This window comes from Sciurus carolinensis, chromosome 4 (genome assembly GCF_902686445.1).
Source record: "Sciurus carolinensis chromosome 4, mSciCar1.2, whole genome shotgun sequence".
Lineage (NCBI taxonomy): Eukaryota > Metazoa > Chordata > Mammalia > Rodentia > Sciuridae > Sciurus > Sciurus carolinensis.
In genome coordinates, this window is record NC_062216.1 from 44,300,798 (window position 1) to 44,323,392 (window position 22,595).

Below are 22,595 nucleotides of genomic sequence, written 5' to 3' on the forward strand. Positions count from 1 at the left end.
ACAAAATGGAAAAAATCAAACTTTTAATCTTAATATAGTCATCTTTTGTTATATTATTATCTTTTCTCCCTATTTTTTATGTGCTTATTTTGACTAATGCTTAATTCCTCTAAAACTATCCATTAAACCCAGGAATGCAGTTGTTTCCCTGTAATCACAGCTATTTAGGAGGCTGACATAGAAATATTTCCAATTTAAGGCCAGCCTCATCAATTTATCCATACCCTGTTTCAAAATTTACAAAAAAGAGGGTCGAGAGTATATCTCTTTATATTCTAAAATTAATTATAGAATATTATTTATATTCCTCTATTTTGAAATATTTGATACATTTCTGTTTTATCTCCAACTTTAAATAATAAAATTTACAAACAAAAATAATTACTGAAATTGTTAACTTTTATTATCTTCGGAGTCCTACCTCAAATTAGACTACAAAGCTATTTCTTCTTTTGTATACTTAGCTCTAGTACCTGTTTTTTTTATGTTTTATGGTAATAGAAATATGAATTAACTATCTGTGTGATAACTATTTTATATATTTTTTATTTTATATAAGGACTTTAGAAAGTATGAAGAAATTGTTAGTATTATATTCTTCCCTCAAAAACTAGAAATAAGAACAGTGAAGTTGCCTTTAGAAAGTTAAACTGCAGAATGAGCATACAGTGAATCAGAGCAGAGATATGTCAAATCTCCTGACCTGATAGAATGTATTAACACATACAAAGACCAAGCATTGGCCATTCCCAGAGGCAAAAACCTCACTGATATGTCTCATTGTAAATTTATAAATTAGGTAAGCTAATAATTCACTGGTTGTTATTTGACTTCTCATGTAGTTGCCTATGGAGAAACACTATCCTGGTCATGCAGATTCAAATATTCTAGTTTTTGAGAAATTACATCACTCATTGTAAACTGAATTGACATTTGGTCCCAATATTCTGTTTAACAGTAGTCTGTCACTAAGCAATAGCTCCTCTTTACAAGCTGACAAAATCAGGTTTTTGTAATGTGTAAGGCTTCTGATCAGACTTTCATACCAAGAACTCTCAGCCTGGTAGGTTCTCAGTAGCTAGCCGTGTAGGTTTTTCCTTTAAGACTCATGTCTATGTCAGTTAAATCAATATTTCCTTCAAGTTTTCTCTCACTATTCCTACACATAGAACTCTGTCTCCTCTAGAGATTTGAAAAGCACTAAAATTTGTTTCTTCTATTCTTTCCTCTTTTAAATACTTGCCAATATAATCCACTCAGGTAATGCAGTCCACATATTCATATCAAGAGGAGCTTACCATCCCTCATTCACAGATACTGTAACTCTTCATTAAGTGACCACCAAGTGACAACCTATATACTGTTGGGTACTGAACAGATAACCATAATGATCTCAAAGAGTATTGGGGGAAATAAATACATTCTTGGTGCTTTTGTACAGATCAGTAGTGCTATAGGAAAATGACAATTTACCACACCTGGGATTGAGGGTGGAGAAATGAGAGGGAAAGTAGGGAAAGAAGAAAAAAGCATTTCAGACAGGGACCAAAGTCTCAGAAATCAAGCAGAGTTAAACTTGGGGCCTTGGCACATGCCTGTACTCCCAGTGACTCTGGAGGCTGAGTCAGGAAGATGGCAAGTTTGAGGTCAGTCTCAACAACTTAGCAAAGCCCTCATCAACTTAGTGAGATCCTGTCTCAAAAAATAAAGAAAGAAATTAAGCAGAGTAAGACCTATCTGGAAAATGTGAGTAGTTACAGAACTGTCATACAAAGACCAAGGATGCAGAGGTGGAGAACTTTTCAAAGGGTTGGATTAGAGAGGTGAGCAGAGATCAGTCATGACCTTATTTACCCCAGGAGTCAATTGGCAGAAGTATCCCTACTTAAATCCTCTATCATTCTTGTTTATTGTCTTGATAACTATACCACAATACAGCAAATGTTTCTGTAGGCCAGATAGCAGGTATTTGTTTTGCATTCTGTATGTTCTCTATCACAACTATTCACCTCTGCTCTTGCTACCTAAAAACAGCCATAGACAATATATAAACATGTAGGTGTGGTTGTATTTCAATAACACTTTATTTGTAAAATGAATAGCAGGATGGAATTGGCTAGTGGGCCATAGTTACTCACCTCTGGTCTAGAAGAGTCCCTCCATAAAAGTAAAAATTATGTTTGTAAATAATAAAGGTTAACTAATCTCATATCTAAAACTACATGGCAGATCTTATCTATCTGAAGAAGTACATCATAGTTGGATGATAGCTCCTCTTCAGGAAGAATAACTATTAAATGGAAATTAAAATTTCCTGAATTTTTAATGACAGTTATACTCTACAGTTTTAGATATAAAAAAGTTATAGCACTAAATATTTGATATTATTAATATTGCACAGATATACCAAGATTATTAAAATATCTTTTATAGAATGGACTTAGATTTTTGTCTGCTCAAAATTCTTCCTTTGACAGGGATATGAGTCCCCACCCTCACTCCAGGAAAGCCATGTTATTGCAAGTGACCTTACCTGTTTGGTCCAAGCCATTTAGTCCAAAGGTGGTCATCTGTTCCAAACAGTGTCCTAGAGAGCATGCCTGGATAATTAGAAGTGTCACTAAGAAAGATACCACAAAACACAAACTAAGGGGCTGTTAGCAAAGTTCCACCATGCAAAGTGGAGAGCAAAGATACCAACTTGCAACAAAAGATTAGAATGAAGCAACCTACAGACATAAACCTGGATAAAAATAGGGGAGATCTGAGCAGATTTGTCTTGGTTCATCGATTCCAGATATCTAACTGTGATCTCATTGCTCAGTTTCAAGAAACATCACATGTTACTTAATTATATTATCATTTTCATTTTAGCTTGCTACTTTGATGTCTGTTTCCCTTTTTTCACCAATTAAAAAGTTATAATTAATACAAAGACTTATCCAGTAAGCACATAGTCAGTGTTTATCTATGTTTATTTGATTTGAGTCTGGAAAAGTCTATATTAATATAGTTAAAAAGAGAATTAGGACAACTATCAGACACATACACACACACACATACATATATACACATATATACAAATACATACGTGTGTGTGTGTGTGTGTGTGTGTGTATGTGTTTGTATCTTTTCTAAACTCTTTAGGATAAAGACAAAAATTTTCAAGTGAAAAAAAATCTGTTTGACTAAATATGTTAGCTTGATGCCAAAGCAGTATAGATATCATATAATGTTGAGTTAGTCAAATTCAGAAAAAAAATCTGGTCTGCAATCTAACAGAATAAAATGCTGTGGCTTAAGTTGTATGAAATGCTGAGATTGACACTGAAGACAAAATGAACTTTTCCCCATCAAAACAGAGCAGTGCAATGATGTGGGATGCCAATTCTCCACTGAGTCTATTGACTTACCTCTGTCCTCTTTATGAATTCAGAGATGATTAAGGATTAGCAAAGCATGATCACCTGTTGATAGTTGATTCATAATTGAAAAATATTTCAGGTGACAAATATACATAGGCATATTCAAACATTTTGGCTCTAAAGAATTTGAAGAGAGGAGCTTCCTCCTTTTAGAATCCTATGAGCACTGGCAGTTTGAAGAAACATCAGACATCCTCTTTGCAATAAATTAAACCAAAGGAGTTTATAAGCATCACTAGCTATTTCTGAAATAACATGCATCCTCTCTTAAATATCTAAAAATATGTAATGTGATCTTCTAGTTAGGATTTCTCAAAGGGACATCTCTGGACCAACAGCATCAATATCACCTGAAAACTTGTTGAAAGTTATAATTATCAGGCCCCGCTCAAGACCACTACATCAGAAATTCTGGTTGTGGGACCAGCAATTTGTGATTCTGCTGAATATTAAAGTTTGAAAACAACTGCTTCAGGACAAGCAAGACTCATTAATGACATTTTTGGAAAAGTAAGAGGCAAAGAATGCACAATGAGAATGCTTGCACTTGTTTGGGCAATAAGACAATTAGGTTCACATAATGTTTGAATATACATTTTTTCATAGCATGTATGATAAATATGTTAGGCTTGGATATATTTGACTTACATAAAAATAAGCATTTGGACATGATACAAATTAATACAAAGTGGCTGTAATTTTGAAAAGCTTCACCCAATTCATTCTTACATTATTCTTTCTCATTTTCTTAGGCAATTACAGTGAATGATTGGGTCACCCAGGGACTATACTCAGTAATTGAAAGTTTGAATACCTTAATTACAAGTTATTTCTACTTCAAAAATATTTTTATCTTATGCTTATTGAGTGAGGAATGACTTATGCACTTTGGCATGATTATATTAAGTCAGTATTTAGCACAGAATTATATTTGGAAGAATCAAGAAAATAATTATAATAATGTATTTTACCAGGTCACCATTTTAGATTTCTGAGTGGCTCAGTTAGTTTGTTATGGGATATTTTCAATTTCCCCTACATGTCATTGACTTATTAGTTCAACAAAATTAACTCAAATTGGGGGAGAAATGTTGCTGAATTAAATTAATTGACTTCTGAAAATCACACCCTAACTCCATTTTCACATTAGAAAGATATTTTTGTTATAATAATTAATTATTGCTTTTTTTATAATATAGTTTTCCTCAGGCTTATATTTAAAAAGATAAATAGAATTGTATTTATTCATTGACTTTTTATGATTATTAAGAGTGTTATTAGTTGTATTTAGTATTAATTACATTTTTAAAAAATATTTTCTTGCTGAATTTCATTGTATTCTTCACATAGATGAATTTTATGCAAATACTCACTGGAATAGCATAAGTTATTTAAAGAAATTTATTACTCAAACTAAATTATTTTATAATGTTAATTGTACCCTTTTATTTATCTGTTCCTAGGTTCAAAATGTATATATTTGTTTTAAAGTAGGAAAAATATTTTATATTCATAAAAATCTCTCTGTAGCATGATCAAAATTGTCTGGAAGTCCATCATACATATGACAACTTTCATTGGTTAGATATTACAGAAAAAAATTACTTTTACAATTATAAACATAGTTTATTTCTTTGTAAAACTTACTCCTATAGTCATTTTTCAAAATACCCATAAACATTCTGATTATTTCATTAACTTTTATCCAAAGGCATGCAAGTGTACACACACACATACACAGCACCAACTTTGGAAAAAACATCCAGAAACCTAACGAGAAGGAATTCCTTTGCCATTTCTAAATGAATGTTCTAGCTAGCATTACCTTGTTTCTTTTAGCAAAAGATATGAAATTTACTATGTTTTTGTTTATGGTATTATAAAATGATCTCCTCCTTGACATCCTGTATCATTGAAAATCGATGGATTGTGTGTTCCAGATTGTGTGTTAGTGTGTCAGGAAAATAAGGAATCACTTTGTTATACATTTTCTGAATAGTGTGAAAAATCTTTATAACTTCAATAAACCTGTAGCTGTTGATTTTAAGCTCATAGGAACGTAGTCTTTGAAGTGTTCTCATACATAGAACAAAAAAATGCTAGAATGGATTTTGCTTAACTTGATGCTTGCAGTTAAACTCTTGAGCAATAGGTGGTGCTAGAAAGTTTAATATTTATTCCAATAGGGGAACTTATTGGGAAAAAAAAGTGCTAAAATGCTCTTTTGAAAAGAAAAATGTATTATGAAAAAATGTTCACATAATCCTGTTGTTTATTTATTTACTTCACAGCTCTGTCTAAGACAATTCGATTGGTGGGCGGTAGCGGACCTCACCAGGGCAGGGTCGAGATCTTCCACAACGGTCAGTGGGGCACAGTTTGTGACGATCACTGGAAAATAAGTATTGGACAAGTCATCTGTAGGAGTTTGGGATACCGAGGCATTCAAAGCGTGCACAAGGAAGCTTATTTTGGACGAGGTAACTTAAAGAAAATCTTGTTTAAATAAAAAATGAAATGTAGACATTCTCTAACAATATGCAACCAAATAGAGAAAGCAGCAGATAGGATGGGAGAAAAGAATTTCATGTAGGATTTCAAAATGGTCAATCCTAGAAAACAGAAATAAAAGAAAGGGATGTTATAAATAAATGTCATGTGCTATAAAATTTAAACTACAGCAACCCATAATGTTTAACTTTCATTTTGATTCAATTGGTTAGTAAAGAATATTGATAAAGGGAAAAATAGAGTTATTGATAAGGCAGATAAAGAAAAGTAAAGGACAGTGAATTATTGACAAGGCATGACACATCCTGGGTGACATTTGGTCTGGGACACCCATCTATGTAATATATGTGCTCATTAATGTTCTTTCTTCCACGGTACTAGAAAACACCAGCCTCAGTTGTACATCTCATAAGGTCCCACAGAAATGAGATATATTATTCACCCCTGCTTAAGTACCTGTATTAAGTATTACCCAGGAACTGAAGTCATGGGAGAGAAGTAATTGCATAGACTCTCTGTTCCTACTATTTCTGGCCTTAAAAAGGGGATGAGAAACCTGTTTTTGAGGTTAATAAAACATTGAATAATTCTTTGGCTGAATACACATTGGTGTATTTCACCTAGATGAGTCAGTATACTGCTCTATGAATGTATTAGAATGTATTAGCAGGATATGAAATGTTTAAATGGATGTCCATGAAACTTCTACTGTCGATTTTTTCTAAATTGGCATCTTATGCTAAGCTTTATGTATAATTAAACATACACAGATGCTTCAATTCTAAATGACATAGATAATTGGAAAAGATAGCCACCCACCCAAGCATTTTAACCAATATTTTCTACTTCAATCTGTTACTTTCTCTAAAATGGATGTGACAAAAAATAAGATATAACCTTGTTGATTTCCTGCTATTATTCTAGATAGATGTAGGCAGTCTGGAAAAATGGAGAGGAAATAGTATGTAAAATTATAAAGATGAAATAGCAGCATTTCCAGATAACCTTATCTATAGTTATAAAACACTAGAGTATGTCAAATCATCACATCAGAGAACTAGAACAAGATGAAATACCCTTTCTAAATGCCTGAAGATATTGTGACATTATGCTACAATTTAATGAGTAATGAGTATATGCCAGGTATTGCACTATCTGAATAATATTGATAATAGGTCATAGCTGCATTCTTTATCGCTTTATGTAAATGAATCCTTATATCAAATGTAAGAGAGAGATTTAAGCAGGGATCTCAGGTTCTGAGATCTTCACAGGCCAGAAGGATATTTTAATTTAATGAAGAGGCTAGACAGATAATAGAAAGTGGTAATGTGCAGTGTTTGTGTATCTAGATTCAGCTCCTAGTCACCAGATTTTCACCTGTGACTTAGAGGTTTGAATGGAAGAGAAAAATAAATGGAAAATTATATATATATATATATGTGGAAAATTATATGTATATATATATATATATATATAATTTTCCACAACCAGATAGATGTTGGGAATTTCCAAATTTTCTATCCCCACACTTTCAGAACTTGTTTCTCAGGTTCCAAAGTATGGTCTTAAAATCATTCTGCACCTGTAAAATTTACCTTCCCAAAAAATATGCTTTCAAGGTCAATTTTCTTTTCAGAAAAGAAGGAAAGAAAATATTCCCCAACCCTTGGCCACTAGAGGATCAAATGATGCAGCCAATCTCCTAGCTAAGTCTGAGCTGCCAGCTGGTGTTTCTAGAATATTTTATTGGGAGAAAATCCATTTCTAAAATAACTAAGGTCTACATGATGAAAGACTGTTTATTTTAAATACATAATTATATAAAACATTTAAATTGAATATTAGCATCTGTGAAGTAGATATCTGCAGTGGCTAACAGAGGAAATAGAGTTCCCCTTCATGGGTCTTATTCACCTGTCAGATGACAAAAAATTTTCCTGTTAGAAATAACAATGTGCTGATGATTCAGCTTCTCAAGACATAACTCTGTTGCAAAATGAAATATAGAATTTACCAGTTGTTCAGATAATGTAATCAATATGGATAAGCTTTATCTGAAAAAGAAAAATATTCTAAAATGCCTTTAATCAATGAGTTCTTTGGTAGGTAGCTTTTATAGTCCAGAGAGTTGACACCTCTGCATTTAGCTTTGTTTCTTTAAGAAACCCAGGAGTACAGTTTATTAACCTCTTTATGTCTTCAGGTGAATGTTTCATCTATTACAGAGGAAACCAAATTGAGAACAACAATAGTAGTATATGTAATTTAATTCAGAGAGAACTAATAACCATTTGGCAAAACACAGTGTATGCTATTCCAGCTTTAATTCTCTGAGCATGAAGCACTTCCTTGCTTTTCCTGTTGAGTTCCAACATAGGCGGAAGACACATTCACGGAGGCTGTTGTTTAGAGTGCATTAACTTTAATGTCTAATCTCACAAAAAAAAAAAATGCTTTTTTCCCAAAGCTTTTTATTCATCCCTACTTACACGTCTAGCAATTTTGGGTCTAAAGCACTGGTAAGAAAAGATAGAGATAAGTATTCTGAAATACTGGCAATTAATATTTTCTATTTCAATAAGGAATGAAACAATAGGGTTTAATGTCATGTAAAATTGTTTACTCCGTAGTATCAGGATGTTGGTTTCCCTTTTGCATTTTTGAGCACTTATTAAAGCAAATTGGAAAAATTAGGAGCTTTGTTAGAGAATATGAGAGTTGAAACCTTAGCTCTGCTACTCATGCCACAGAATTCCAACTTCCTTTCTAATAAAAAAGAAAAAAGAAAAAAGAAAAATAACCATCTGGCAGATTTGCTTTGAATCTTAAGTGCACTAGCATATGGAAAGTGACCACTACAAAAACCCATAGTATTGTTTGATAGTAAAAGAGATCACAGCTAGCATGCTGTATAATTATAAATTCATTTGCTATTCTCTTTGAAAGAAGAGTCAGGTCAGTGTTATATGATATAGTGACATCGATGATGTTCCAAGAGTCTGAAATGTAAATGAGATTTTCCACTGTACAAAGGTGTGAAAGGTGTTCTCATCATCTCCCAATTTATAGTGGCCCATCTCTTATTTCAGCTGTCTGTCTACAGTTCAGTACCAAACAACCAAAGGATGATTAGGAGAGTTTTAAATAATAAAGCAAGATGAGCTGGGACAAAGAAATAATAGAACTGCGGTTATTTGTTCTGAAGGGGAAAAAATGTTTGAAAAGTAAATTTCATGATCTGCTTCATTGGATATTATATTTTAAGAGAGGCTTACATTATAAGCTGCTTTGGGATTAGACATGGTGAACAACCTTTTTATGTAAAACTATTTAGACTCCCCCTTGTTTTTCTACTCCTCCACTTTAAATTTACAGTTTTACCCAGAAGAGTGGAAAAAAGCAATTTTGAAGGTAGAATAGAGACAGAAGAGGAATCTTAGAAATATGAGTGAAGGTGTAGGGGAGTAAAAGAGAAACATACATGCGAGTTCTAATTATTATTCTCTTAAGAAAATAAGAAGAATAAGATTAATACTATATTGTACTTAATTACCAAAATTAAAACAAAAAGAGAAAATTTTAAATTTATCCCTTTTGTATAATTTCACCATTACAGAAAGAATATCATTTTCTGGACACAGGCTCCCTGACCCCCCTCCCATTTTTTCCTGGTTTTAAAATAGCAAACCGGGCTTACAAGAGATAATCCTTGTTAGCTTTAAGAACAATTAGTTTTACAGCTGCAAGCAAAATGATTTATTGGAATAAAGCTTAAAGCATGCTCCTTTAAATAGGTTCTTTCATTTGGATGCACCTTTTGCATAAAATGGAATGTTCTTTCTATTTCCTGAGTAGACAAAACCAGTTAAATTAAGGAAGCACTAGGAGCCATCTGGTATTTGTCATTGTGCAGAGCAAGGAAGGGAGGGGAGTCACTTCTTCCTATCCAGGCTTTCCCACCTCTTGCTCCAGTGGTCTCCCTGTAGCAAACTCAGATGAGTTTTATCGGTCAATGGTACTACCTCTGGGAATTCGTTCAGGTATGTCTGAGCCTGTGTGGATTCTGAGGCAAGTAAGAGTTGGACTGGGAGCAGCTAATTCATCTTAAGTTTATAGTGCTGAACTCCAACTTGAAAACAGAAGCAAAAAGAAATTCTAAACATTAAGTGGCAACTTTTACTTATTCTTAGCTCATTACTCTTTGTTTCATATTACCACTTTCACATTCCATATCAATTTTATAGTGGAATTTCTTTATGCAAGGATAAATATCAGGCAACTAAAAAAATATAACCCCACACCTCTGAACTATCCTTTCGTGAATGGAAGTAAAATAATCCCAAAATAAATTTAAAATAAAAATCAATAGTTCAGAATTCAAGTTTTATGTCCTTCTCCCCTCCATTGAAAATTTTGAAATGTAAATGTTTGGATGCTGGATATTGTGGAAATGCTACAGGCCATTCATAGAATAGAATCATTTGTCAAGTACTAACTATATAATCTCCTTTAGTGCTCATAGAGCTTATGAGAAATAGATATTATAATCCTAGTTTCTCATTGAGCAAATAAGTATAGCTAGGAGAGGTCATGAAACTTGCCCAAATTTACAAAGCCATTGTGGGGGGAGTGTATGTCAATTTCATGTCTGAACCTGGAACTCACGCCACACTCTTTTCACCACACAGAGCATCCTTCTAAACTCTTTATCCTTAAGAACTTCATTTTTTAAGGAGCCTTCTTCTGTAAAATCTTAGAATCATGGAATGTTAAAAGTAAATGAAATCTCAGAACTATTTTAACTCTACTCCTTTATTCTGCACATGATAAAGTTAAAGGAAAATAAGTGGGTTCTCCAGAACCACAGACTCCATACCATAGCCTATGTCCACTAGGTCTGCTGTATTCTCACCCAATGGTATTTCTAACTTTTGATTCAAAACAAAGTGTTTTTTTTCCTCAAAAGATAAAGTCTTCTCAAAGTACTTCCTTGTTGAAATAAAAGTGGTAAAATTTATGTCACCCATCCTTGACTAGATATAATGTAAATATATCCAGATGCTTTTAACCATTAGTGATTTTTGCTTCCACTTCTATCTACTTAGCTGCTAATCACAAATCTCGTCCCTTTACTGAGTGTCTGGTGAGTGTATGAGTTCCAATTGCCTTTTTTCCCCATAGAAATGGTGGCCAATGGAAGATCAGATTAAAGATATTTAAAATCACTTAAAGAAAGTTCAAGAGACAGGGCTAAGGATGTAGCTCAGTGGTAGAGCTACACACATGAGGTCCTGGGTTTTTCCTAAGCAACATGCATGTGCACACACATACCCACACACTTACTCACTCATGCATTCACACACAAAAGATTAAAAGAAAATTTAATTACCTGTGCAAAATACTCCCAGGCATCATAAACCAAGCTCATAAAACTCAAGAAGCCATAGACAACAGTTTTATTGTTTCCTGTTGTTAGAAGTAAAATAAGTCCATTTGTCCTTCCTACAGCCCTCAAATATAAAGAAAGCCATAGATTCACAGATGCCTAGGTAGGTAGATGAAATAGACATGTAGATAGGTAGATGATATAAATAGATGACAGATACATAGATGAGATAGATGATGATAGATATAGAGGTAGATAGGATAGATAAATTCAGGATGAGAGAACAAAGCACATCTAAAATGTACACATCCATTTTACATAAGTTTACTCTGAGTAGAAAAAATATTTCAGAAGCAAAAAAAAAGAGCAACAACAACAAAAGTCCTTGAATAACTGTTATTATCTAAAAAAATAGAAACCATTTTTTTCTTGTAACTTTACATGAGTATAAAATTTTATGAATTTTATGCTACCTTTGCATTAATTTTTTAATGCAGAAAACAATTTGGAATGAGATAGGAAATATATATTAAATAAAATTTTCCCTTAGGCTCCATAGTCTTAAATATATTAAAATAAAACAACAATGAATCTTTGGAAGTTATTTCTATAACTCTATTTGAACATCTATGTAGCCAATGAATATTACTAAGATTTAAGTGTTAATATGCTTGGCTATGTTCTCTGTTGTTTTGAGAAAGTCATAGACCCTTTCTGAGTGTCAGTTTATCTATGAAATGGAAGTATTTGCCATGATTTTGCAGGGTTAGTGTAAGAAGAAAAACTTAAAATTGTATGTGAAAATACCCAGTATATGGACTTATACAAATGCACTCAAAACATGTTCACTGTGTGTGCCTGAATCTTTTCCACATAGCAAAAGACACAGTTACCAAAAACACACAGCTATGTATCCTCAGTGGAAAAAGAAGAGTACTAAGAGATTCTAAATGTAGAGATCACTCTGCTACTGCTCATGTGCATGTAGTTGCTTCACACACCTAGAACATAAAGCCCAGTATGAGGTCAGGGCAAGGGAGTAGGACTTTGGTCTTATTTACTCCTGGAGCACTCAGAACAGATTTCTGTCATGGTTTTCTCAAAACGCAGGAGTGTGCAGTACATTGTTGATAAAGGGCACTGACTCTGGGCAGAAACAGGGTAGGAATGCCCTGTGACCTTGGGAAATGTTGCTTATTCCTCCTGAGTTTCTTCAATGGTAAAATGGCATAATATCAGCATAATTCTTTTACAGTTATTCAAAGATTCAATGAGACAATATAACAAATGAACATTGAATGTTTACTGCTACATACTAATTCCTTAAAAGAATAAACTTAAATTTTCATTATTATCACCACAGCTTTGCTCTTCTAACATTCATAATTCATTAACCACAGCTTCTAAAAATGTGCCCTCACACATCAGCTCATCAACTGACTAAGTCATTTCTTCCCTATGCTTCCCCTGCTGGAATGGTACTACAGCCCATGGGAAGAGTCTCAGCTTAATCTCTTTTCTAGGACTGCAAAAATTCTGCACTTAATCCAGTGACTAGATTCATAAACTACAGAGCAAAAAACCTCACAGTAGCCCAGTAACAGAGGCCATGGGGCTGCTCCATTCTTGTGCTCCCTGAAATATGAGTCATGGATTTCACCAAAAGTTTCCCTTCTCCCCTTTTATATGGTTTATAAATGTCCATAAATGTGATGCATACAATTTATAAAGGTCCTGGTGTTTTGACTCCCTTTCATATTGGCACTGGCATTGTCTTAGAACTGTTATTATTTTCCTTTTTTTTTTCTTTAGAACCAAAGATTGAACCCAGGGTTGCTTAACCACCGAGTCATATCCCCTGTGCCATGTATAGGTATATGTGTGTGTGTGTGTGTATATATATATATATATTTTTTTTTTTTTTTTGAGACAGGGTCTTGCTAAGTTGTCTTGAACCTCACTAAGTTGCTGAAGCTGGTTTTGAATTTGCCATCCTCCTGCCTCAGCCTCCTGAATCACTGGGATTACAGGCATAAACTATCGCACCTAACCAAACATTTATTTTTAAAATTACCTTTTCATTTCGTAGCATGAGTTCCTTTTAAAGACAGTTGTTTGTTTATTGATAAAATGGAGACTTTACTTGGGAATTAGCAGTTAAGTATATTCATTTAGTTAAATGTCTGTCAGGTATCTTACTGCTGATAGTCATTGCTTTTCTTACAATGTGCCTGAGAAGAATCTCAGACAAGAGCATGTGTGTTAACCCTGCTATTTTCATGTCGTTTGCTTGTTCTTGCAATTAGTAATGTTTTCAATCCACAGTTCCTTACAGTACAGTTTGTAAACCCTTTCCTGATTGAATCAGTGCTAGCTGAATTAAAATTAGATAGTATTTTGGTAAACTAGACACATGCACATTGAAACATACTGGAAGCTAAGAATAATGAAGATGCTGCCATCAAGTTCTCCTGACAGTATTTCTCATGTTCCAAACATGCCCCAAGAAATTTTAACACACAGTTGCCACAGTTTAACATGTAGATCATCAGGTTATCACATATCTCCATTGCTATTAGAGCTTATTCCCTTCCCTATTTTTATATTCATAATAAAAAATCCTTACATTCTTAGGGAAAAAAATCAGTTATTCTTTATTTCATGCTTTCACAGACCTTTGTAGGTACCTTTGTTATAGCTCTTGTTTCTTGGTACTTTAGTAGTTTACATGTTGGCTAGAGTATAAAGTTCTCTGAATCAGGGGATTCATTTTTGAATCCTAACAGAGAGCACAGAACTTGTAGGTAGATAAGGATCAATATTTTAGGCTTAATTGGTGAATGAGTTAATGGTTTTGAATCACTCAAACATGACCACTTACCTATACTTACTAATGCAGTTATATCTGATTATTGCAGGTACTGGTCCAATATGGCTGAATGAAGTAACTTGTTTGGGGACAGAGTCATCTATTGAAGATTGTAGTATCAGGCAATGGGGTGTGAGAGCCTGTTCACACTCTGAAGATGCTGGAGTCACTTGTGCTTTATAATGTATTTCCATTCACATTTATGAAATCATTGTTGTAAAATGAGTATTATCCTTTTCCACTAAAATCAGCTTAATGAAAATTTAAGGGATTAAGAATATCATCCAAAGACCAGTAACACTTTTATATAATTGGATAAGCAATGAATACCTTTATACTTATTCTATATTTAAAACATTTTAACTTCTCTAGGTTTTTAAGTTGAATTTTCTAATGCAATGACATGTTAAATTGAATACCTTGACTTTTAAGTCTCCTAGATCACAAACATCAATGATAGTTGAAACACATAACAATCATTGGCTCTAATTTTTGATATCTTCACTACAAGATTTTATTTTGTCATTTTCATCTTCATTGTAACATATTTAGTTGATTTTCATTACTTGCTGAATAAATGTGCCCAGCTGGCAAAATCTCCATTATATACATTTTTTAAAGGCAGAATCTTATCTACGAGTGTGTAATAATTTGAGTGTTAGATAGCATTGCTAATGATGTTTTGACTATGATGGGCCAGGGAACTTATTTTCATGGCCATGTGCTGACTGTTGTTAGCTATAAACTTAGTCGAAAGCAGGGTACCTATCACTGCATGTGTGCAGGCAACTGGTGGGTCAAAAATGTCACTTGTCTGTTCAACTTTTTATGAATTTTTGGTTAAGTTGAATGACTAACGTTATAATTCTAGGACACTGCGCTTAAAATGTATGTGTGATTATTCTAGTTTAACTCATAGATTGCAAATGCCTTGAGTGTAGAAGACAGAGAAGTTTCAACTACCTGTCCTTGGAATCTTTCATGAAGTCAGTCAACATTTATAACCATAGAAAAAGAGACTGAGAGGGGCAGGCATCTTCAGGCCTAAAGGGCCAGTAGCCCTGGGCATGCTCCTAAGAAGTCCCTCAGAAATAGTCATCTCATCTCATCTTGAGAGCCATATCTTAGAATAGAAAAGCCACCTTTTAAAGTAGCTGTCTACATGTAGGAAGAAAGACCAATGGTTGTTATTGAAATTCAACTGAGTCTAATTTCATTCCTAAAAGAAACTTAATTTTCAACTATCCTATGTTCAACTCATATGAATATGTGATTATATAATATTTTTTTTTAGAGAATTGCTCTACTCTTCTTTCTTTGTTGTAATAAGCAAAAGTACAGATGTAAGCATTTTTAACCGCTCGAGACTCAGTACCCAATCACCTTTCTAAGAGACAAAAATGTTATTCTGGAATTGCAACTATTGGAAATAACCTACAGAAAATGCACTTTATCTTGCTGTATTCTTTCACTTGTTGACTACTGGCAGTTTTCTCTATCAGTGTAATTTTGTAGTGAACAAAAGGGATTCTGAATCTAGACTGTGTCAAACTTACCACATTTTCCTAGTTACAAATTCTCTGTGATCGGTTCCACTGTCTCTGGATTTTATTCACAAGGTAAATAAGTGGGTTTTAAAAAGAACCTTTGCATCCAGCCTGCATGGCATGTCTGAGATTAGTGCCTGTGGTCTGTGAATATTATATTTCTATAGGATATAAGGATACTGATTTCCCACTTACATATAGCTAGTTGTATTTTTATTAAGCAATCCAAAAATTATTTTTCGGTCATTGAGATAACCTACTAAGCTCAGTCAAGTCTAGAAAAGAACTTAATAATGCCAATGTAATTTGAGGACTTAATAATTATTTTGAAACAGTGAATTGTGTTAACTCCTTCAAGAAGCCTACATTTGTGATTTAGTTTTAATTTTTAGAAAAGGAACCAACTGACCAGAAGCATTTGTCTCATCATCTAGCATCAAAATAAACATAAAGTTTTTATTTAAAAATAAAGGAAGGGAGGCAGGAAGGAAGGAAAACGAAGAGGAGGAGAGGAAGGAGAAAAGGGACATAGAAAAGAATAACAGTTGACATTTAAAGACTAAACATATTTCACTTCAATTATCTGAATAGTTTCAAGTCAAAACCTTCAATTTTTCCAAACTTACAAACCATGGCAAAATATTATTCTCAGATAAAGTGTTGAATTGAGGCACATGCCTATTACAAATCATATAGTGATATTTGCTTATTAAGGGGAAAATAGAATTTTAGAGCCTTAATGATAATGTATTTGTGTTCAGGGTGGCAGTAACATTTATGCCAAAACCAACCACAGTCTAATAATGCAAACTTCTCGTCATTGGCTTACAGTGACAGCCTAATCAAACCTCAGTGGCAAATGTGTAAACATTTTTTTTAATTTCTACTATACAATACTATATAAAAATACAATGAGTGAATCAGATATCAATATGTGAATTTTATAAAATAGAATAAACAAGTTCTAAAATGATATAGATGGCATAATTATATTTATGTTAATATTTAATTATCAAACACAATTTCTTTATGGATTCAAATAGGTGGAGTAAATACACATTAACAGTACCATAACCTGAGCCTAGTGGTTATCTCTGTGGTATAGGGAGGACTGGGATGGGCAAAGAGGGCTTTAGACAAATTTGTAAATATAGGCAGATATGAATATAACTATAAATGTACTTTTCTGCCCATGTGCATATTTGCAAACACGAGAAAACAATAATATCTCAGAGTGCCTGCTCCATTATTTTCTGTATATTTAAAAATTTTAATCACTAAAACTATGAGAGACTTTTACATATGCTATGACATTAAAAATAGAGCAAACTCAGTTGCTTGAAATAGAGTAGAAAGACGCTTGCTTCTATATGCACTCAAACTGAATCACAAAGATTTTTACCTTTCAAGAAAACAATAAGATTTCTCTTTCCTGAATGCTTCTTGAGGCAGTCTGAGTGGTATTCGTCACCCAATGAAAAAGTCTAAAGCTTCCAGAAAACATGTAAGATTCTGGGTCAGGAGAGGGCTGTTCATGCTGCAGCATCTTGAGAAGTACAAGATCTCAGAGAACATCCCCCACACACTTCATTTTTTTTTCATGGTTTTTTTATCTGTTAAGAATATCAACAAGGGGCTGGGATTGTGGTTTAGTGGTAGAGCGCTTGCCTAGCATGTGTGAGGCACTGGGTTTGATTCTCAGCACCACGTACAAATGAATAAATAAAGATTCATCAGCAACTAATAAAAATATTAAAAAACAAAAAAGAATATCAACAAGTCTGGAAGCAGAGACTTTTTCACCAGAAGAAGGTCCACTAAGTTCTGGGATTTATAATAGGAACTCTGGATTTCCAGTAAGAAATGTGTATTATTTATACAATGAAATTCATTTCTAATTTGAAAAATAAAGAAAAAAAGTAGAAACAATCTAGTCCAATGTTCTTCTTGATTTCAAAGAGGACATTTTTGGCACAGATAAAATATTTACATGAGATTACTCACTTACTAGAGGGAAGTAGCACCAAATTTTCTAATTCACAAGTCATTATTTTGTCAGCTAAGCCAGATGCATTGGTTTTCCCACAACTTTGCTATGTTTCAAATGTCCTCTAAAGCCCATGTGTTAGAAACTCAACCCCCAACACAACTCAATCTCACTCACAAGTGTTCCACGAATGGATTAACGTCTGTATCACAGAATTGAATTTATCATTGGGACAGTGAGTTTGGTATAAGTGGGAATTTGCCCTCCCATGTGCTCCTGTGCTCTCTTGCCCTTCCACCTTCTGATGCAGGGTGATTGAGTAAGAAGATCCTTATCAGAAGCCTGCAGCAGAGGGCATCTTGGACTTCCCAGCCTCCAGAACTATAAGAAATGTATTTGTTCTTTATAAATTACCCCATCTATGTCATTCCGTTAGAGCAACCAAAAATGGACCCAGAGTGATTTTTATAGGCAAATAATTTTCTCTCTATATATTGTTTCTTGAGCACAATTCCACAGATCAACTGTTAGCAGCTTTACATATAGGAGGGAGGTGTAAACAAAATAATCAACTCTGTGCTACTTTACAAGAATGGTATAGTTTTTAAAAAATGTTCATACAGAAAGTATAAAGCAGATTCAAACAAGTGGCATTGGAATTAAATATTGCAGTGTTCTTACTCAACTTCCCTCTTCTCTAACCTACCAAAAGCAAAGGGAAAAAAATTAAACACACAAAAAAATTCTTTAATAGCTAGGCCAAATCTTCTCTGGCTCCTTCTCTACACTGGTAGATTTACATTTCATGATTGCAGTTAAGTCAGAACTTCAATTTCCAGCATATCACTTTGTAACTTGCTCTAATTTATCTGGGCCATGTTCTTTTTGAGCTTAGAAAGTCACCATAGAACCAGCAGGGTACTGACCCAACATCTACAGATTGTAACTGCTGGCTGACCTGGCTTGTGGGGGACAGCAGCTCTTATCCTTCCTGATATAGCTCCTGGAGCTACTCAGGAGCCCCTCTCAGTTTCTCTCATTTCTGGACCAGGTGCGTGTTTAATCCTATGATGAACTCATCACTTTTCCCTGCAACCCACTTGGATCATGGAAGTTGGAGGCAGTGAGAAACTAGTGCAGGTTCCAGGTCTTTCTCGTGGATTCCATTTTGTCATGCTCTCCCCTAGTTCATGTTTATCTTTCTTATTGCTGACCATTCTGACTTCAAACAAGAACAAGGCACTAAAACCACAGAGTTATAGAAACTGCTCAATCAGCAACTAAACTCCACAATTGTGTAAGATTGAATCTCCTTAACCAATACACTGTATCATATATATTTGCTTCTCTACTCAAACCCTAACCACTACAATTCCACAAAGGAGAAAGACTACTGCTATTTTGTTTTTCCATGAAGAAGACAGATGGAAAATTGAGTGACTTAAGAAAGGAATGGAAAGAGACCAAAGAAGAGGAAAGAACCCCATGTGAGCTAGGAATATGGAAAGACTTATTCTGGATTTTAAACCTTAGACAGAGAAATGGACAACAGAATATAGGACATTTAATAATTGCAGCTCTGGGATGAATATTTAATCTCTTCACATTTATAAAGAATATGAGTTTAAAATGCAATTATTTTTAATTACTTTGACAGCCAAACTGCTTTCTGAAGGCAACACTATGCTCAGATGGAAACACAGAAGTCTGGCTATAAAAAGAGTTATTCAGAGTATGAAACTTTTTGCTCTACCTTTTTTTTAATTTTCTACAAAAAAGTTAAATACAAAAACATAAAAGGGAATTAAATATGACCTTTAAAGCCCTTTTGGGGTTCTCTGGATTAAAAAAAATAGAATTACATGTCTAGAACAACTTTAGGGGAAAAAAAAAACAAAAGACTAAAATACATTTACTTGTTAATCATTCATTAAGGACTTCCCTATGGCCAAATAAATTCAATCAAACCCTCTAAAGCTTTTCATTTTTCTCACAAAAATGTCTTTGATGCTTCATGCTTATATTATATCCTTTAAAAGACTGCTAAAACTAATGATACAAAGTGTTCATTTCTTCTTGTTCTTAAAATTTCAAAAAAAAAAAAACTTATTCCACTGTAAAGTTTCAGTGGAAGGTTAAAGTGAGAACACAGATATTATTTTAAATAAAGGCTCATTAAGGAAGTCAAGGCCTGCTGTTCTCGATCAACCAACATCATATATCCAAGTTAGCTGCCAGAATGATTAGATGGGCAGAAAGCATAAACTGGTAAAGCTAAGAATCAAAGAAAGGAGGGAGCAAGGGAGAAAGGAACGAAGAAAGAGGATAACCCTAAAGAATGACAAATTTGCTAATCATCTCTTCATTATTTGCCAAAGCTTTTGAATAAAGGATAAGTAAGTTTGTGATATTTCTCAAAATCTTATGATGAATAAATAAGGTAAAATTATTTGAAAGTAAAGCCCTTTGAAACTGTAGTAATTTTAGATAATTATTTTTATCATGATATTCAAATTCTAAAGTTTATTTCCTACTTAATAAAAAGTCTCATTCCACATTGCAGGTAGTAAAAAAGTCAAGAAACGTAAGGTCAGAAATTTATTACATAACAACTTTCTTTCAGTGTCTGAGTTCTCAGATTATATTTGGGGGAAATCACCACCCCAGAATTTGACTTGCATGCATGGACAAAAGAACAAGCATTTCCTATTCTAGGACTCTATGTGTTATATTTTGTGATTTTTAAAGTAAAATGATATTAATTCTTCTATAAATCATCAGGATGGAGAAAAATTATATCACATTAAGATGAAGCACAAATGCACAACATTTTAAATGTGTGGATTATGTTATTTAACAGAGAAAAAAAATAGTAAAGAGTCCATTACTATTTGCTAACTGACTTGTCCATGATCAAAGAAAATAGTGTCAGGAAAAGATTGGCATATTTGTCAGAAATCCTTGTGATATGGTAAGCGTAGCAGGAAGGAGGACAGGGTGCAGTGTTGCTTGAGTATCCCTTATCTGAAATGTGTGAGACCAGAAATGATTCCTGATTTGCTTTGCATTTTGAAATACTTGCATATACATAATGAGATAGCTTAGGGATGGGAGCCAAGTCTAAATACAAAATTCATTTACATGTCATATATATCTACACACATGGCCTGCAGATAATTGTAATCTATACATTCAGGGCACCTGCATTTTGACTATGACCCATCACCTGAGATCAGACGTGGGATTTTCTTGTGATGTCATGTTGATGCTCAAAATGTTTCAAATTTTGAAGCAATTTAGACTTCCAGTTTTCAGATTAGGGAAGCTCAGTATGTATTTTTGTTCTAACTCTGCCTCTTACTGGATGTACTTTTCTAGGAAGTCATTTAGGCTGGAAGCCTCAGCCTCCTCGTGTGGAAAATGGAGTGATTATATGTGACCTAACTCATTCAAGCTGTCATTGTAAGAATCTGAGATGAACATGAATTACCAGCAGAAAAAAAGCTAATAACTTTCATGTGCCCCTAATATTTACCAGCCCTCCCACATTTGGTGGTGTTGATGCAGGCACAGAAAGCAAGAATTTTTAATTTACCCAGATCTTTAGAGAAGGAAAAATGCTCTGTGAATCAGGGTAGTCTAATTTAGTAAAAGAAGAGTCTGGCAAACCGAAAAGCACAAATATAACAGAGGGACATTTCTAAGGTTGCCTGAACCTCCTTGACTTGCACAGTGTAGACAGCCAACTCTCAGTCTCCATAGGGTTCAGAGAAAGAAAGAGGAATTTTCACAAAGACCGATCCTAAACGGAGCCCTCAGAAATCTCTGATCAAGAAGCATTGGCAGAAATACTCCCCAGATGAATCTCCTTCCTCCTGCCTTCCACAGTTTCTGTTCCTTTAGCTCTTCCTCTTTATGTCAGTTTTCGTCATGCTGCACTGTTTCTTTTCTTTCCCTTCTCAGTCCAGAATATGACTGGGGTTCAATTTAAAGACTGTTAAACTAAAACTGGCAGGTCCTAGAGAATGCTTGACAGGGGCATCACCAGAAGCACCTTCTCTGCAAGTCAGTTGGCACACCCTGATCTAAGCCAGGCTATGGGCACTTACAGAGAAGTAGGCAACAGGAAAGAGCAAAGGAGGAAGCCTGGGCCTCACTCTGGAGTTCTTATGATGATCTAAAGAAGAATAATGTGGTCTAGCACAAAAGTCTTTATAAGCAGTGCCAGGACAGTATAAAACTTTAAGGGCCACGTGCAACACTAAGAGCAGAAAACAAACCAATTGCTAGCAGAGCAAAAACTACAACTCAGGAATTTTTACTTGGATGGAAGTGGCATCTGGAAACCACTGAAAAGTCCCTAGAAAGGGAAGTACTATCTAAGTATGATCCTGACTAGAAGAAACACCAATTATCTGCAGGCTCAGGAGACTGGGTGGGTGTAATACCAGCTCGACGAAGCTGAAATCTTAAACTGACGTGATACTTCTCACTGTTGCCCCAGAGCCATTGAAAGTGGCCTCAAAATGCAGATGAACCCTCTGCAGTGACCGTGATGAGTAGTGCGAAGTTATACAAGCCGAGGCCACTTTCTGTGCTTTAACGATGTTTTCATCTTTAAAACTAGTTATTTACACCCTGACGCTCAACCTCACAGTGCCACTGTGGTGATAAAAATTAGATTCTGATAGGAAAATGTGTGTAAACCATGCATTCTAATAATGTTTAAAGGAGAACTACTTTTATTATGACTGCTATCTAGGAAGAGAAGGTGAGAGAGGCAGAGAAAACTTGCTTCTACTTTGCAGTTAAGAAGTGAATCTGACTTGGTATAATTCTGTGTGTTTAACATTTGTTTAGGGTGAAT

At 34.2% G+C, this 22,595-nt stretch overlaps 1 protein-coding gene across 1 annotated transcript in view; it reads left to right on the top strand.

Annotated features, from left to right (window-relative positions):
* Msr1 (macrophage scavenger receptor 1) overlaps window positions 1-17,648 on the top strand; it is a 71,540-nt gene extending 53,892 nt beyond the window's left edge. Inside the window, exons 9-10 of the mRNA XM_047551580.1 lie at window positions 5,717-5,905; window positions 14,244-17,648. Of these exons, the coding sequence (XP_047407536.1) occupies window positions 5,717-5,905; window positions 14,244-14,377 (323 nt within the window). The 3' untranslated portion in view covers window positions 14,378-17,648. The remainder of the gene's footprint in view (window positions 1-5,716; window positions 5,906-14,243) is intronic.
* Window positions 17,649-22,595: the final 4,947 nt, after the last annotated feature.